Source organism: Abrus precatorius, unplaced genomic scaffold (genome assembly GCF_003935025.1).
Source record: "Abrus precatorius isolate BTA unplaced genomic scaffold, Abrus_2018 Scaffold8, whole genome shotgun sequence".
NCBI classification, from domain to species: Eukaryota; Viridiplantae; Streptophyta; class Magnoliopsida; order Fabales; family Fabaceae; genus Abrus; species Abrus precatorius.
This window is the reverse complement of record NW_020874428.1, coordinates 34,576,612-34,591,818: the sequence shown is the minus strand read 5'-3', so window position 1 is coordinate 34,591,818 and position 15,207 is coordinate 34,576,612. Positions and strand designations below refer to the sequence as shown.

The window sequence follows — 15,207 nt, the reverse complement described above, 5'->3', positions numbered from 1 at the left end:
TGTTTTTATGTTTTTAATAAATGTCTTCACAATAATTATTTTAATTTTTTTATTAGAGTGGTTAAAAATATGACATACTCTACATTCACTGTTTGAATAAAAATGAGATCAACAAAGTCAGTCCTCTTAAAATAGTTAATTTATAGTTTGAGGGATTGTATATCCCCCATCCATTGCGACATTCCCTTCAACTTTGGCCATTAAAAATAGTTACTTAGGTCTATTAGTTTAGTAGATGAATGTGAAAACTCAATTAACAATAAGCATTTAAGATCCCAAGTTTTCATATCAAGTATGATAACAATATGAGTTTTTTAATACATTTATTATATTAAAATTATACAATTATAATAAATACTTTCTTTTTTAATAAAACTTTATTAGTGTAAATCTGTTTACATTATTAAAATATATCATCAGCGTAATTTTTTATATTAATTATTATTGAAATCAATAATTTTTGCTGGTTAATATACTTTTTTATAATATTAATATATTTAGATTATTTTTAAAATATTATTAAAGCATACTATTTAATCTTAAAATAAAAATTTATTATTATTTTATTTAAAAATTAATTAATTTAAATTATAATATAAAAATATCATATATATTCATACTTTTGAAAATAACATTATAAAATAAAAGATTCATATATCAGAAGTATGGATCTTCTGCGATAAAAGATAGAAGAAAGATAAATTTCTATCATTTATTTCAGATTTAAAATTAATAAATATAAAAATAATAAATCATTGAATGATAAATAAAGAAATAAATTCTGAAAATTTAAATGTAGGTGATTAAAGTCCATACATCAACAATATTTTGATGTGATTAGATGATATTCAGGAAGCTTCACCGCACTATAAATGGCGTTGGCACATCGGCTTACGTCATTGATGACTACATAAGACAAAGCGCGTTTGAATTAATCGAAAATAATCTGTGTTTGAGTATATTAAATGAAAAATTTTAAAATTATTTATCATGTTCGAATTATATAAACTGACTTTTAAGTTAAATAAAAAAATAAGATATAATTTTATGCATAATAGTTTATTTTAAATTTGAAATAATTAAACATTAAAAATAAAATAGAAAAAGTCAACTAAAAAATAAGTTGATAATATTTAATCATAAATATTAAAAAATTATCTTAAATAATATATTTATTTTATAAATAATATAATAATAAGTATAATTATTTTTAAAAAATTGTCAAATAAGAAGGGATGGATTTTTTTTCAGCTTTTTTCATATTATCAACAAAAATAATCTCATTCAAACAAACACAAAAGCAGAACATAATAAAAAAGCATGTGCTTGGATTAATTATAAAATAAATTATATTAATAATTAATTCTTAAAGATAAAATAAAAACTTAACTTAAAATAAATTGATAGCTTTTAATTAAAAATTCGAAAGCTTTACTTAAATAAGTTATTTCTTTTATAAAATATAAATGAAAATCGCAATTTTTTAAAAATAAATAAATAAGATTAAACAAAATCTTTAGCAACTTTGTACATAATTAGAAAAAGAAGAGTCAATTCAAAGTCAATCTTAGTTTCACAACCACATGAGGCCAGCCGATTGATTACAAATCCCCAACTACAATTTTGGCGCATCTGGATATTTTTCCACATGAAAAACTCACATGATAAAGCATTCTAATAATGGTTAAACCCAGTACAATTTTTGGAGTGATTCTAACAAGTAACTTATATGAGAATTTAAAATAATATAAACCTTTAAAAGAACGGAATACATTACCTTGATTTGAAATGTGAAATAAAAACAATGCAATTAAAATATAAAAAAATTCATAATAGTCCTAATAAAAATGTATTTAAAGATTTTTAACAAGAATAAAATTGGGACAGCAATAATGATTTCAGTGATTCATCTCATTTCAGGGCAACCTAGGTAAGGAAATCTACAGTAGGGGCTTCAACAAAATTAAACAATTTCATCTCTCTTTTTTTCAGCTCAACCACACTGTTGAAGTGGATTGAAATAAAACAATTTCACTCCACTAAATTTGAATCTATCATATTTCAATGATAACAAACAATTATTTTTTGGGGAGGGGAATTAAAACACATTTTAGAAGTTGAATCTTTCACACACAATATTTCACAGGCATTATTCAAACGGAATCACGTCTTCAAATTTGTGAGATCAATAGTTTACTGTGCACTCTTACCAGGTTACGGAAAGCTAGGCAATTCCCAAGTTAGACTAGCATCTCAAGGAAATGTATTCGTGAACAAAAATGATAGTTACAACTGAAAGACGTCCAATGTGTTCCTTCTGAAAATAAATAAATAAATGATTTAGAAAATAAGTAAATGTATAAAATAAAATTGCAAGTGTGTGGATCATTAATTTTTCACCTTCAATGGTAGATACAGTTCATACTTTCTTACTTTACATATTTACTTGGACAAAAATACAACTTATTCCCCTCCCACACAGCACCCTTCCACTTTCCTCTGTTCTCTCCTCCTCCCACGATAGACTAGGGAATCCCTTCAAATGTTCAAAGACTTCCAAGATATTTTGCTTCCTTCACTTTTTAATGTTATTTTCTTGTACACTTTGACCTTCTATTGGTAATTATAAATATGCAAGTAAATTTTAATTTGTTAGCATTATGGTATGTAAATTGAGCAATAGTATTATATATTATATATAACAAAATTTTAAAATTTCAATCATCCCTTCATGAGTTATACCGCTGCAGCATTTTTGGAATCGAGGGTTGTGTGCTGCAATCCAAGATTAATAATTATGTTTACAATGTAGCCAAAGCTTCATTAACATTTTCCACGTTGCCATAATTCCGGGTAGACAACGGCGAGCAATACAATCACAGGATAAAAAAAAGCCAGACATTTTTCTGTGCTTTACTGTACAGTTATGATTTCATTTTACTAGAAATGAATATCAAAGGCTGTTGAAGATCGCTGATAATAATTATTGAACTACAATCTGTAGACAAATAGGTTCACGATGCCAGCCTTACCTAAGAGATTATCGAAAACAGGCATCTGAAGTATCACGGAAAAGAAAACTCCAGCTAACCTCTTCATTAAAAAACAATTCCAATTCTAACTTTCTGTCTTGCTTTTGCAGGGTAAAAGCGGAAAATAACTATGTTCAGTATGTAGAATGCCTCACCGCATTCACGTCTTCCTTGAACAAAAAAGATATGGTTGCCAGTAAACAGCCAGAACCAACCTCAGTCAATTACTTCTTTCACCACGTTCTTATTGGCCTTTCTACGTGATAGGGCTTTGACAATCGAGAAAACTGCAACCAGGGCAATTTGCAAATGCTCAGAGCTACTCGTCTTTATACATATTTGCCCCATTTTACGACTATTTATATTAGCACTAACGGATGCCCTCAAGCTTCGACTTATCCTGAGCTCCGATTGTAAACTTCCACTCAACACAGTTTCTTTATTGAAAGAGAGAACTGTCATTGTCAAACTTAAATTGTCATTTCTTACAGGATAATCTTCCCCTCGTAAACTAGCTCCAAAACTCCCCCCATATGCCGCTTGTCCTGAACCCTCCATGCGGCCAGCATTCAAGACAAATTTTAATCTCTTCCCAACTAAAACAGTATCCTCAAGTTTTGCACCCACGTAGTACTTCTTAGCAAAAGATGTCAAAGAAACACCACAATCAGTAATATTGTGCTTTATGTTTTTCAACTTTGTGTTGCTGTGAACGGTATACACCAGATCTTTTTCAGTGGATTGCACATCAATACCCAAAGAATAAGTAGGGCCCCATGGATCAAAATATGCTGCAGCACACTCAGATTGAATACTGAAATCCTGCTTGTTCTTGTTCATCTGTCCCACAACTGAGGCATATACATTCTTCTTTACTTCTGTAGTCGTCTCCAAGTTTATACCTTCAAAGCCCACATCATGATCCCATCCTTGGGGATCAAGAACAGGTCTTACAAGCCATTCATCATTAGAAACAAGGCAACGATATCTATGGATGGGGCAATCTGAGTCAAAACTTGGCGGAACAGCCATATCCGGTAACATAACAGGTTCGGCAGGGGCCTGTTGATCATCAGGGTTATCACTCTCCAAAAACTTTTGCTTTGTTAAGAGTAGTTTCTCTCTGCGCCTACGATAGTCTTCTTTCAACTGTTTCTTTAAGTAAAGTGTCTCCCTGTAATCCATTTCATCCAGATAATCTTTTTTCAGTGGCTTGGGCAATTTTTCAAATTGAGATTTTGTCAAGATTCGTATGGATGGAAGTTGATCATACTCATTTTCTTCTTCCTTATCTGAGAGTAAAATATCCTCAATTTCATCATCAATTCCATTTAGATTGGATACGGGGCGATTGCGTAAAAGGGATGAAAGGAGATGGGGCAGAGAAGGAATTCGGGCATTGTTTGCTGGTCCCAATTCCACACTGTTCTGAAACTTCAGAAGAGAATTGACATCACCCAGAACTTTGGTACAAATGCAAAATAGCAAGAGTTGAGATCTCCAAACCTGTCCATTTGGAAGAATTTTCTCTCCCATAATATTTTTTGGGCATTGAGGATGATTCTCAACCAAAAGTACGGGGTTTTCAAGTCTAGAATCTAACACCGCCTGATGTATATGCTGCTGAATTATATTAGTACACTGAGAAATATATGACTCATAATTAATAGTATACCCATCAGGTCCTTCTGCAATAACTGAAGAAGAATGAGTCATGACAATGATGGTGTTGAACCAAATTGCTGCACCAAATACTTCAGTTACAAGTTTCAATAGTGAGAAGTCACTGTAACCAGCATTGATAAGATCAAGCCGTTCGAAGTACAAAACAATATCTGGAGGGGACTTTCTAATGAATCTCTTTACAGAAAGCATGATCCTCTTATTTCTCTTCAAATTGCCAGAGGAGGAAGGCAGGAAACCTGGGGTATCAATAAACGTTATCTTAAGCCCATTGACAGTTCCCACAATTTCTTGGATGCAATTAGTAGCAGGTTGAAAAGCATCAGTGATGGTTTTTGCTTGATCAAATATAGAATTTATGGTGGCACTTTTACCAACTCCTGTTTTACCAAGGACAAGTATTCTGCAGGAGAAATCCAATTGGGGCATACCAGAAGGCTCCTGTTGGCTTGCTATTGCTCGGGCTCTACTGCTACCATGGTTAACTCTTTTCAGATCAGATTCCTTGGCACGAATCAAAGTTGCCAGGTGCAACCGATAAAGAACCTTAGCGACCAAGAGATTTTCTTGTGATTGACCAAGGCGTTGGAGTACGCGGAAGAATCTAACTTGAAGATCCTCAACCTTTGCCAAAGTATCCTTCCGTCTTCTGTTGGCATTATGTTGATACTGACAAATTTCTGTGTCTGGCACTTGCTGAAAGGTGGAACCATGCTGATTACTCTGATTACCGTAAGAAGAGTTTGATGTGTAAGAAAGAACAGGTGATGCTACCGGACTAGTTGAGCGAGCCAAACCTAACAAAAAGCACATGCATCAGTTCAATCTATATTATACTGATGATAGACATTGTAGTCAGAAAAATCATAATTAGCACAAACATTGATTTAGAATTGATATTACACATGGAATGTGATATCATTCACTTTAGTGTTCCTTAACCATGAAAGTGTAAGAAATAAAACCCCTAGATCAACATCAGAACACCTCATCTACTTAGTGGGGAATCTTGCATCCCTAGATCTGTAGGCAAACATAATCTTTAAATATAATTGTTCACTGGACTACACATGAAGAAGAAACTGTCTAATTTTCCCAACATCAAAGAACTAAGATACAGCAAAAATCTAATAAATACATCACAACAACAATTCCAGCACAAAATAGAGGGGCATATATCAGCCCCACAGAGGCCAGAAGCCCCAACCAACTTACCTTAATATGCAATTTTTAAGTTATAGAATAAAATGGTTATTAAGAATTTAATTTTATTACTAAGATAAGAACAAGATTTTTCTTTTATACCCTGAAAGTAATCTGTTTGATGATAGAGGGGCCTTTCACTTCTCACATCATGAATTTGAATCCCACCCTTAGTCTTCTGGGATATTAGTATATATCTCTGTCTTCAAATTACCATATGTAAAGGCACTCCATTATCAACTCCACACGACTTCTATAGTTCCTTATTTCCTCCATATGCATGATGGCGGTAATCATGGCACAATGTTCCCTGCTGGATCTAAGAATTGTGATACCTACTATTAACCTCAAATGATGGCCTACACAGAAGTATGTATAGCATTATCAAATTTGAAGGTGTTACTTTTTTACTGAATAACTAATTATCTGCGGTGCAGGTCGCCATATAATATCATCTTATTTCACCGTCCACCATTTTGGTGAGGAGAAATCTGCTATGAATTAAGACTTGCAGCGAGAAGTTATCTAAGTGCATTTTCAGCGACACAAACAGCAAAATCAGGGTTGTACCTTGCTCATTAAAATCTTCATCCTGATGCTCTTCATCATAGAAACTATTACTGCCAGATAATGGTGTAGGCGAGACCAGTGATTTGGACAGCATTTGAGAGAAAATCCAATCTCTAACACCTTTCATCCTACTGCAAAACATGAAATCAAAAGTCCATAACTCCATACAACTAGAAAATGATAATTTAAAACGGTGAACCAAAGAGATAGTTTGGTTTTTCTAATAGTGGAAATAACCCCTCAAAGCATATCACAAACCCAAGTCAAAATATTTATCGCATGCAATGGGATCATCAATTGAACATCCATTTAGGAAAGGATTAGATCAATATGCATAAACACAAAAATGGGACTTAGCTAATTACTAGTCAATTTTGATAACAAAAACCCTTTTCAAACAATTCACTATTTCAGTGATGCAACTAAGGAACATGATCAGACAGCACTTGATTGGTTAATTCTGATACAACATACACAAAATTGGCACGCATAAGCAAACCGAGTTATATAGCAGAGGAAGAACAACGACTAAACCTACGGACCAAATGTCATAAAAAAATATAACATTTATTCTAATCCAACAAAAAAATAATGATTAAAAAATGCAATGAAAACGCCCTCAGATTATTGGAGGCGCTTACTTTAATATTCGGGCATCAAACACAAGGAACCGTAATACGAAAAGCGAAGACCGCAGAACAAATATTGGAACATTCAAATCCCAAGGAGCATTTTATGGTCCAGTGGCGAACCCAAGCAACAAAGAGCAAAACATTAAGAAAAGCAGATTCTCCAAAAATCGGTGAAGAAAAGGGGCGTGAGAAAACCCTAATTTACGAGAATGGGAAAGAGAGTTGAAAAGAGGATGGGGAATGAACGAAGGTGAGGGGTGTAGGAAGGAGTATGCGAAGAGAGGAAAGAAGAAAATTGGAAAATTGAGATTATGAGATAAGACAGACAGAGACTACACCCACCACCCTATTTTATTTCATTTTATTTTTAATTTCTGTGTAAACTCAGATCGAAACAAAATTGGCGCTACTCCAAGCGTCCCACTCTCACGGGTCAACAGGTGCGCTCCACCTTCTCACCAACCCATCGTTGTAATCGAAACTGTGATTAACCTAAACTTTTCAGATTTACTGTTGATGAAGACAAGCGAAATCATATATGTACAACAATAATTGTCTGCATATCCTTCCCCCACGATTGGAAATTCATCAATTCAATAAAAAACCAGAAAATTTAGAAATGTGGTAATGATTGTAGTTTGTCAAAATTTCGCAAAAGTTTTTTTTTAACTAGTTTCTTCCATCGATAAAACCACACGACATTTTAACCACTCCTAATTGTAAATTATTCTAATTTTGATTATTAAAATAAAGTAAATTACTAGTTTATCGAATGTGTTTTGAATTACTCCTTTTATTTTTCGAGATTAAGTTAATGTAATTTTTTTAAATATTCCAAAAAAAAAAACTATCACTTATAATCGTTTTATCCGAATCAATAATATTGTATAGGATACTTGTGGTTTAAATTAATTTTTTTTATTATTTTTGTACACTTTAATATTTTTAGTTTTTTTTTTTTGTTGCTGTCAGTTTACAAAATCAGTAAAAATTAATTTTTTTACAATTTTATGTTAAATAATTATAGTTTATTTAGTAGAACATATTACTATCTCTACTTTTTTACCTTGACGTTTAAGATTTTGCAAAAGAATAAAAAAAATTAATAAATAATTTTTATTAAGATTAATAAAATATAATTATATGTTATAAATGCATATTATATTTTAAAAATATTTATAATATTAAATGGTCAAATTATTGACATATATTTATTAATTAAATAAATATACCTACTTATAACAATAATGGATAAGTGTTTTGTTAACATAAATCTCATAATAAATAAGAATAAAAAAATTAATAAGTAAGGCGTATAAAAATTGAAGTTTATTATAATTAAATAAAACAAAACATTAATAATTATTTCTTATAAATAAAACAAAAATAATATTAATTATCTCATTTATCGTCTATTGTCAAACAAATGAAAAGTAAAGTTGTAAAAAATTGTAATTGTTAATTGATTTTATAAAATGGTAATGAAAAGTAATATAATAAAATTGTTAAATTATCAGCAAAATAAATGGGAGAATAATAAATAAGCAAAATAAGTTATATAATATATGAATGGTATGATAAAACGTTGAGAAATAATTTTTTATAAAATTTAAATACCAATCATCTTCTTAATTATTGTTAAAATCTTAAACATAAATGAATTTTTTTTCTATGTCATTCAACTTTTATTGTTCTTGTCACATTAATGCAGTCACCATTGTTCCATGTAAGAAGACTACTGACATGTATTTTTTTTTTAATCAAATTCTGTTATATTTTTTTTTACAAATCTTATATTTCTCTAGCAAAATATGTATTAAGCAAAAAAAAAATACATGCATTTGTTATATTGAAAACGTAAAAAATATTTAACATTTTATTCATCCAGTAACAAATAGGATTTGTAAGTATAAAAGAAAAGAAGATTTAGAATTATTTTTTTTTATCTCCATGTTTTAATACCTATACCTATGTAATTGGTAAGGCCAAACTTAAATTTTATTATTTAAATGAGTCAAACTTAAACTTTATAAGATTAACATTAATAGATCATGTGTATATATGTATTTAGATATTTATAATTTTATTTATAATATTTATTTAAAAATATAATCTAATTTTTTATGATTAAAGTGCATAAATTTATATTTTTAAAGATTTCATCTATAATCTGAAGTCATCTTCATGTATATAAATTTATATAGGTTATTATTTTATTTTACTTTTTAGTATAAAAGTATCAATGAAATACTAAATTAATTTAAAAAATTCATTAAACATTAAAGAAAATAAATAAATAAATAAAGTGATAATTAGGTTAATGAACCAAATTCGTTTGTAGGTCTTGAAACAACGGATAATTATATCCCCAAATTTTCAGTTTGTCAATAACAATTGGATTACTCAATTATTTTGCCAATGAATGTGGACTTTCAGGTTCTGATTGGCTAGGTAAGAGATTGAGAAACTTACCTATTATACGTTTTATATTTATTAGGAAGTAATTGGTGATAATATGCTATTGCATGATATGATTATCGTTATTTTAGCCGATTCCATGCGTTTGAAACTGTTATGTTGCGGGTAGCAAGATATTTGGATTCAGATGCCGTTTAATATTTACACAAGAACATTTAACCTATGATTTGTTTGATTAGCAAGCCATCTACATCTACTGGTTTCCCAAATTTGTGAATTAGTGATTCAAGTATGAAGCAAGATGTTAAAAGCTCCATAGCACTGGCTTTCAAAGCATCGCTGGGGAGAGGGAGTGGGGGACCGCAACTATCTAATATAAAGAGAAGAACTGCAAGAAAAGCAGAAGTTAGGAGGGAAAGAAGCAAACAACTTTTAAGGAATCCATACCCTCAAGTTTCCAGAACGTTGGAGTGCCTCAAAAATTCTGGCTTGTTTCTTGCTCCAACTTGAAAGTATAAATTAACTCTCATCTCCTTAAGAAATTATAGATTCGCTGGTTGTGATGCGAATAAATTATATTTTCCTTTGTTTTTGTTTCCTCATGTATAAATGGAAAAGCCATGGCATATCATTGGAATGAAAATTGATATTAACCATGGCATACCAATGATTTGGACCATCTCTTATGCCAACCATGAGTCGACCTGTTTATCAACCCGCTTTATAGTAAAGCATCTTCTGTACATAGAACATCATGTAACACTGTGCAGCCCTCACAATGTTCTCGTCAACTTGAGTAACCCAAGCATCATCACACTTGAACCATCGATTGCTTAATCGCAGATAAGTAACATAATGGCCAGCATCTAACTTACCGGAGTGAGTGACGACAGCGAACAACTCAAATTCTGAACACAACTCATTTGACGCATCAGGCTCATCCCCATCAAAAGGAAAGATTCTGTTCCCAAACCGACTCCTTAAGATTGTTGATGAGAGATACGGTGACATGTCCAGTGAAAAGGGGAACTGCAGGTAGCGATCTACCTTCCTTGACATCTTTCTTGTTGAAGAATGCTCAAATCTTTTTATATGGAAGCAAGAAACAAGGGGAAGCTTCCTTATGGACATCTGTTTCAGAGTTTCCTGCCTCACCTGACACTGCTGACAGAAAAATTTTTGATCTGATCCCAATCTCTCTGCCCTGGTAAATCTCTTCAAGCATCCCATCAGGGTAGACGTCCCACTGCCACAGTTTTGGCTTGAATTCATGCAATCAGGCTCACCATTGCAAGAATGATTGGGTGTTGCAGTGGCCGACTTGGTAGAACCCCCTTGATTTGGTTCCAAGTCCAGTGAGATGTCTATGCAAGGGTCATAAGTAGTTGATGTGAAACCACATGCCATACACATAACATCGGATCGCAAGATACCGGAGAACACCCTATGAGCAATACAACAGTCACCATTGCCTGCTCCGTCAGAGAAAATGTGGTCATTCAAAATGTTAAAATAATAAAATGATGGAAGTTTAAGAGCAGAGCTTGCATTGAAGATCTTTTACATTTCTGCAATTTCGTTTAAATTCTTCAGCATGAAAAGAAGGCAAAAGATAAATTCCTTGTAGATGGATAATTAAAATTATGAAACATGGTGGTGGGCCCTGATATTAAAAAAGAGGTGTTTTAAAGAAAATGACCATAAGATTCCTAATTGCACAACCACTTTCCTGATGTAAAAATAAACGTGTAGACATGCACAAGAGAAACAACTCATTTCCTATGCAATTTAAATTACTGAGAAATTTAGTGCGCAAAAAAATGATACACAAAATTAGTTTGGCATTCTTTTTCTTTTTTTAATATTTTCAGAAATATGGAAAATGAAATGGTAGAGAGTTGAGGCTCATAATTTGAACACACAACTGATTCTTGCACAGACGAACTCCTAAATTTGAACATGTCTAATTGAGAATAAGAACATAGAACTTATGAAACCAATGAGGCATAGCTGCAGTAGAAATGTCAGAAGAAAGAAAATGGTTGTTTTTATGAGAGACATAACACACACCAAAGTAGAAAGAACTACATCTTTCAAGGCTCAATTATTTGCCAACCTATAAGAAAACTCTGTTCTGACACATCCATGGTGGCTGGAAAACTAATGCAACCTTCTCTCAAGGATTGGACAAGCTTTGTTTAATTAAAGACTAAAACATGGCAAAAGGGGGAGTCAACATTAGCATCATTTGGTCTAGAACCTCCTATATGATGAAACGAATAGGCTAAGCATAAATTGACTTACTGGGACTCACTGGAGAGTAGCAGATAACACCATCACGACAGCAGGTTGTGGTTGAGAATTAGCCCTAAGTTTTTGAGCAATTGTCAACTCCTAGAGCAACAAGCAAGAGACCTAAACCCTCACCCTGCAGTTAAATATTATGGTAACTCTGTTACCTTAAATAGTATTTTAAATCATTTTGAAAACAGAAAGCATCAAAAGACATTGAAGACAGCAAGAAAACGGGATTTGTGTTGAAGACAACAAGAATGATCATCTTCTATAATAAGTTTGGTAGCAACTATGATTAATCTGAGCTATTCATTCACTAGTCACCTGTTGAAATGGGAACAGATTAATCTCTTACACTGTCTAAAGGATTTCCGTTCTTAACAATCTAGTTCTACTGCTCAGTACCATAGAGATCAGCATCCTATGACTTTTGAAGTTTCAAATTTTTTTCATAACAATTATGGCTAACAGTGAAATGGGATTGAGGTACGCTAACATAGATTGTGGTCATTAAAGAAGCCCTCTAGACATAGCAATGAGAGAGGATAAGAAGACACACATTGCAATAATCCCTAGATTACTTTTTACAAGATGGTATCCTCACCCTATGAATCACGACATGAATACAATGAAACAAACATGTCTTAAAGATTTGCGTAAAAACTCCAAAGAAACCAGATCTTCTCCAAAAGCTACAAACCAGTGTTATACAAGGTAGGTCTGGCAGAGTTGATTTTGTCAAGTAATTTGTTGTAGAAACCAAAGGAAACCAGTTTACAGATTCTAGTAGCTCTAGTTCAGAAATTTCAACATATCTCACAAGTTTTAATTTTATTTTGATATTTGATTTAGATTGAATATTACAGAAGATTATAGAATAAGGGACTCCATACACGAAATCCCCATCATGCCACATAATTCAAAACAAATCCCTCTCTGTCCCAACCAAAACATATTATAATAATAGTAGCAAAAACAGCAGAGAGTAATAACCACTTCAAAGAAGATGAAAAAGAACAAATGTGTCACTGTCAGAACACGTTACCTTCACTATGTGGCTTACGCCGATCCCTCTCCACCTTTTCATGGATTCCATCGAGCATGGAAATGAAAAATTCATGTGCATCCTGTTGTTCATAACTAGCAAGGTTCGCAGCATGCTGCCACCAACTGCAACGTAACACGACAACAAATCAAACAGATAAACTTTGTACAACAAAGTGGCCTTAATGAAACTGAAAATCCAAATCAGGATTTAGAAAACCATAACTACATTATTCAATTACAAGATACACGCCATCATCATAAACCTAAAAAAATCCACCACTCTGCACGCACCTGTATAAGAACCTTGCGGGGCTATAGGGTGAACGATCTCCCGAAAACACAGAAGAGAACATAGCATCCATATCACAAGCTAAGCATATTCGCCCACTCTTGTTCCCATTGTTGCCGCCACTTCTCTTCCCAGCACCGCCACCGTCACCGTCACCATTGTTCCTTTTCTGACAAAAATACCGGTTATGTCTATCACTCAAGAAGTAATTCCTCAACGGCGGCGTGTGAAGAAGCGCTTGCAACACCGAGTTCATGAAGCACGTGTTACCTAAATTGTTCAACCCGCGCAATCCGCGCGGCAAATCCAGAGGATCGGCGCCGGCGCCGTCGATCGGGCTAGAGCGACTTCCGATCAGAGCGCGTTCGCGCAGATCCGGCGCCCAAGGCCGGTAATCCACCCTACGCCGCTTCCGGAGATTCTCCGGCTGCGGCGATGGGATCGCCGGCGATCCTCCACCGCCGAGGGTTGATGCGGCGGTCTGCGCGATCACGACGGCGGCGTCAAAGTCGCGATCGTAAACCTGGTCGCGGCAGGCGCAGCAGAAGAGCTCGGCACGGTCGACATCGACGGCGATCTGGTGACCGGGCGGCATTGATGCGGCGTGCGCGGCGGCATGGGAGGAGTCGCCGGAGGCGACAGAGTGACAGGAGACGGCGGCACAGGTGATGCAAGCGTAGAGGCGGGAAGGAGCGGTGAGGCCGCAGGCGGCACAGCGAGGGACCTCGGCGGGATCGCGACGGAGGGCGGCACGACCACCGGGAGGCTTGATCCGGAGGCAGCTGTGGAGAGCGAGAAATGGCTTGGTGGAGTTGCGGCGGAACTCGGCCAAGTGGGGACAGGGTTGGGCGTTGATGTTGGAGGACATGGCTTTGCTAGGTTTGAAGATGGGATAATCAACGGCTGCGATTGGAGCAATGGGAATGAGAGAGCATATATTTGAGGTTGATGAGGTTTCCCTTTGGCTTCCCTACTCCATTCCCTATGGTTTTGTGTTCTCCTTCTTTATCCTCACTCTATTCTTTCTCCCTTCTCCCTCTCCTTTCTCGTTACTGCCACTTCTCTCTGTCTCTCTCTCCCTCTTTTTTATTTTCTTTTACATTTTTATTTTTTAGCAAATAATTTTAAAAATATAAGCTTTCCGTTACCGTAAAATATAATATTTTAAAAGTCTCCAATAAATGTAAGCTTGTTTTTATAATAAATTATGTTTTTATTTGAAAAATATCGTGAATGAAAACTAGTTATATTAATAATAATTTGCATATATTTCGTCATGTCTAATGTTGATTTAAAAATAATGTATATATTTATATTAATATGATTTAAAGCTTAGTTGATATGTGAGCTGGTGGACAACTATTTTAAAGTTAAGTTTGATTTCATGTGTGATATGTACAAATATCTAAAGTAATATATGTTAAATTTGATAAAATAAAATAAAAATGGCGACGGTTGTGGGAGGGGCATCCATGTATTTTCGAAAACATGGGAGTTATGAGGACTGCCATGTTCAGTGTTCAGATAACTCATTATTTTCCAGAGGCCGATTGGATGGCAACTTATTCCCATACATTCACTATTGGCCTCTTATTACTTTCTCCACCTGCATTAAAAAAAATTATAATATTAAATTATAATTATTTAAGTTAAAATTAAATAATTATAAAAATAATAAAAGTGTCTTATTTGTATACATAATTTTAAAATATACAATATTAAATTAATATAAAATATTATTAGTAGTTAAAATTTATTTAAAACAATGTAAATTTTGTTATTTTTTATTTATAATTTAATATATTTTTTTGTATGTTTTAATTTTTAATAAAATTTAATCAATAATTATAAATACGTTATATTAAAATGAGAAAGTGACACACGAATGGAACTCGAATCGCCTGTAGCTCTGGCTTTTGCGTTCGCTTAAGCCAATTTTGGTAAAAAATAATTTTGATTTAAGCTAAAAAAAAATTAGCTTAAGCTAATATCTCTTAAACCAAAAAAATTCGCTTAAACAAATTTAAAAAATATACTG

At 33.4% G+C, this 15,207-nt stretch overlaps 2 protein-coding genes across 7 annotated transcripts; both read right to left on the bottom strand.

Moving 5' to 3' along the window:
• Positions 1 to 1,537: 1,537 nt before the first annotated feature.
• On the bottom strand, positions 1,538 to 7,461 carry LOC113846677 (translocase of chloroplast 90, chloroplastic). 5 transcript variants are annotated; one of them, XM_027475200.1, is made up of 4 exons: positions 7,130 to 7,461; positions 6,845 to 7,022; positions 6,489 to 6,622; positions 2,810 to 5,512 (listed from the first exon to the last, which is right to left on the bottom strand). In XM_027475200.1, exons 3-4 carry the CDS (start codon positions 6,613 to 6,615, stop codon positions 3,249 to 3,251), a joined length of 2,391 nt encoding a protein of 796 aa, XP_027331001.1. In that variant the 5' UTR covers positions 6,616 to 6,622; positions 6,845 to 7,022; positions 7,130 to 7,461; the 3' UTR covers positions 2,810 to 3,248. The 5 variants fall into 5 exon arrangements, with proteins under 5 accessions (XP_027331000.1, XP_027331001.1, XP_027330998.1 ...); XM_027475197.1 differs by having other exon boundaries at positions 6,489 to 6,619; positions 6,854 to 7,022; XM_027475198.1 differs by having other exon boundaries at positions 6,489 to 6,619; positions 6,963 to 7,022.
• Positions 7,462 to 9,803: 2,342 nt separating this feature from the next.
• LOC113846839 (ubiquitin carboxyl-terminal hydrolase 22-like) lies at positions 9,804 to 14,228 on the bottom strand. Of its 2 annotated transcripts, none has more exons than XM_027475526.1 (3): positions 13,172 to 14,228; positions 12,879 to 13,003; positions 9,804 to 11,010 (listed from the first exon to the last, which is right to left on the bottom strand). In XM_027475526.1, exons 1-3 carry the CDS (start codon positions 14,035 to 14,037, stop codon positions 10,250 to 10,252), a joined length of 1,752 nt encoding a protein of 583 aa, XP_027331327.1. In that variant the 5' UTR covers positions 14,038 to 14,228; the 3' UTR covers positions 9,804 to 10,249. The 2 variants fall into 2 exon arrangements, with proteins under 2 accessions (XP_027331327.1, XP_027331328.1); XM_027475527.1 differs by having other exon boundaries at positions 10,006 to 11,010; positions 12,885 to 13,003; positions 13,172 to 14,208.
• Between the last annotated feature and the right edge of the window lie 979 nt (positions 14,229 to 15,207).

What these genes read in the sequence shown, in the direction of transcription:
- LOC113846677 (XM_027475197.1), bottom strand. Translation starts at nt 6,921, where the DNA reads ATGTTCCTTAGTTGCATCACTGAAATAGTGAATTGTTTGAAAAGGGTT. An exon ending in TTTGTTATCAAAATTGACTA is followed by an intron (nt 6,620 to 6,853) that starts GTAATTAGCTAA and finishes CATGTTTTGCAG; the next exon opens with TAGGATGAAAGGTGTTAGAG. An exon ending in TGAAGATTTTAATGAGCAAG is followed by an intron (nt 5,513 to 6,488) that starts GTACAACCCTGA and finishes GCTTTTTGTTAG; the next exon opens with GTTTGGCTCGCTCAACTAGT.
- LOC113846839 (XM_027475526.1), bottom strand. Translation starts at nt 14,037, where the DNA reads ATGTCCTCCAACATCAACGCCCAACCCTGTCCCCACTTGGCCGAGTTC. An exon ending in CCCGCAAGGTTCTTATACAG is followed by an intron (nt 13,004 to 13,171) that starts GTGCGTGCAGAG and finishes GTTACGTTGCAG; the next exon opens with TTGGTGGCAGCATGCTGCGA. An exon ending in GCGTAAGCCACATAGTGAAG is followed by an intron (nt 11,011 to 12,878) that starts GTAACGTGTTCT and finishes CTGACGGAGCAG; the next exon opens with GCAATGGTGACTGTTGTATT.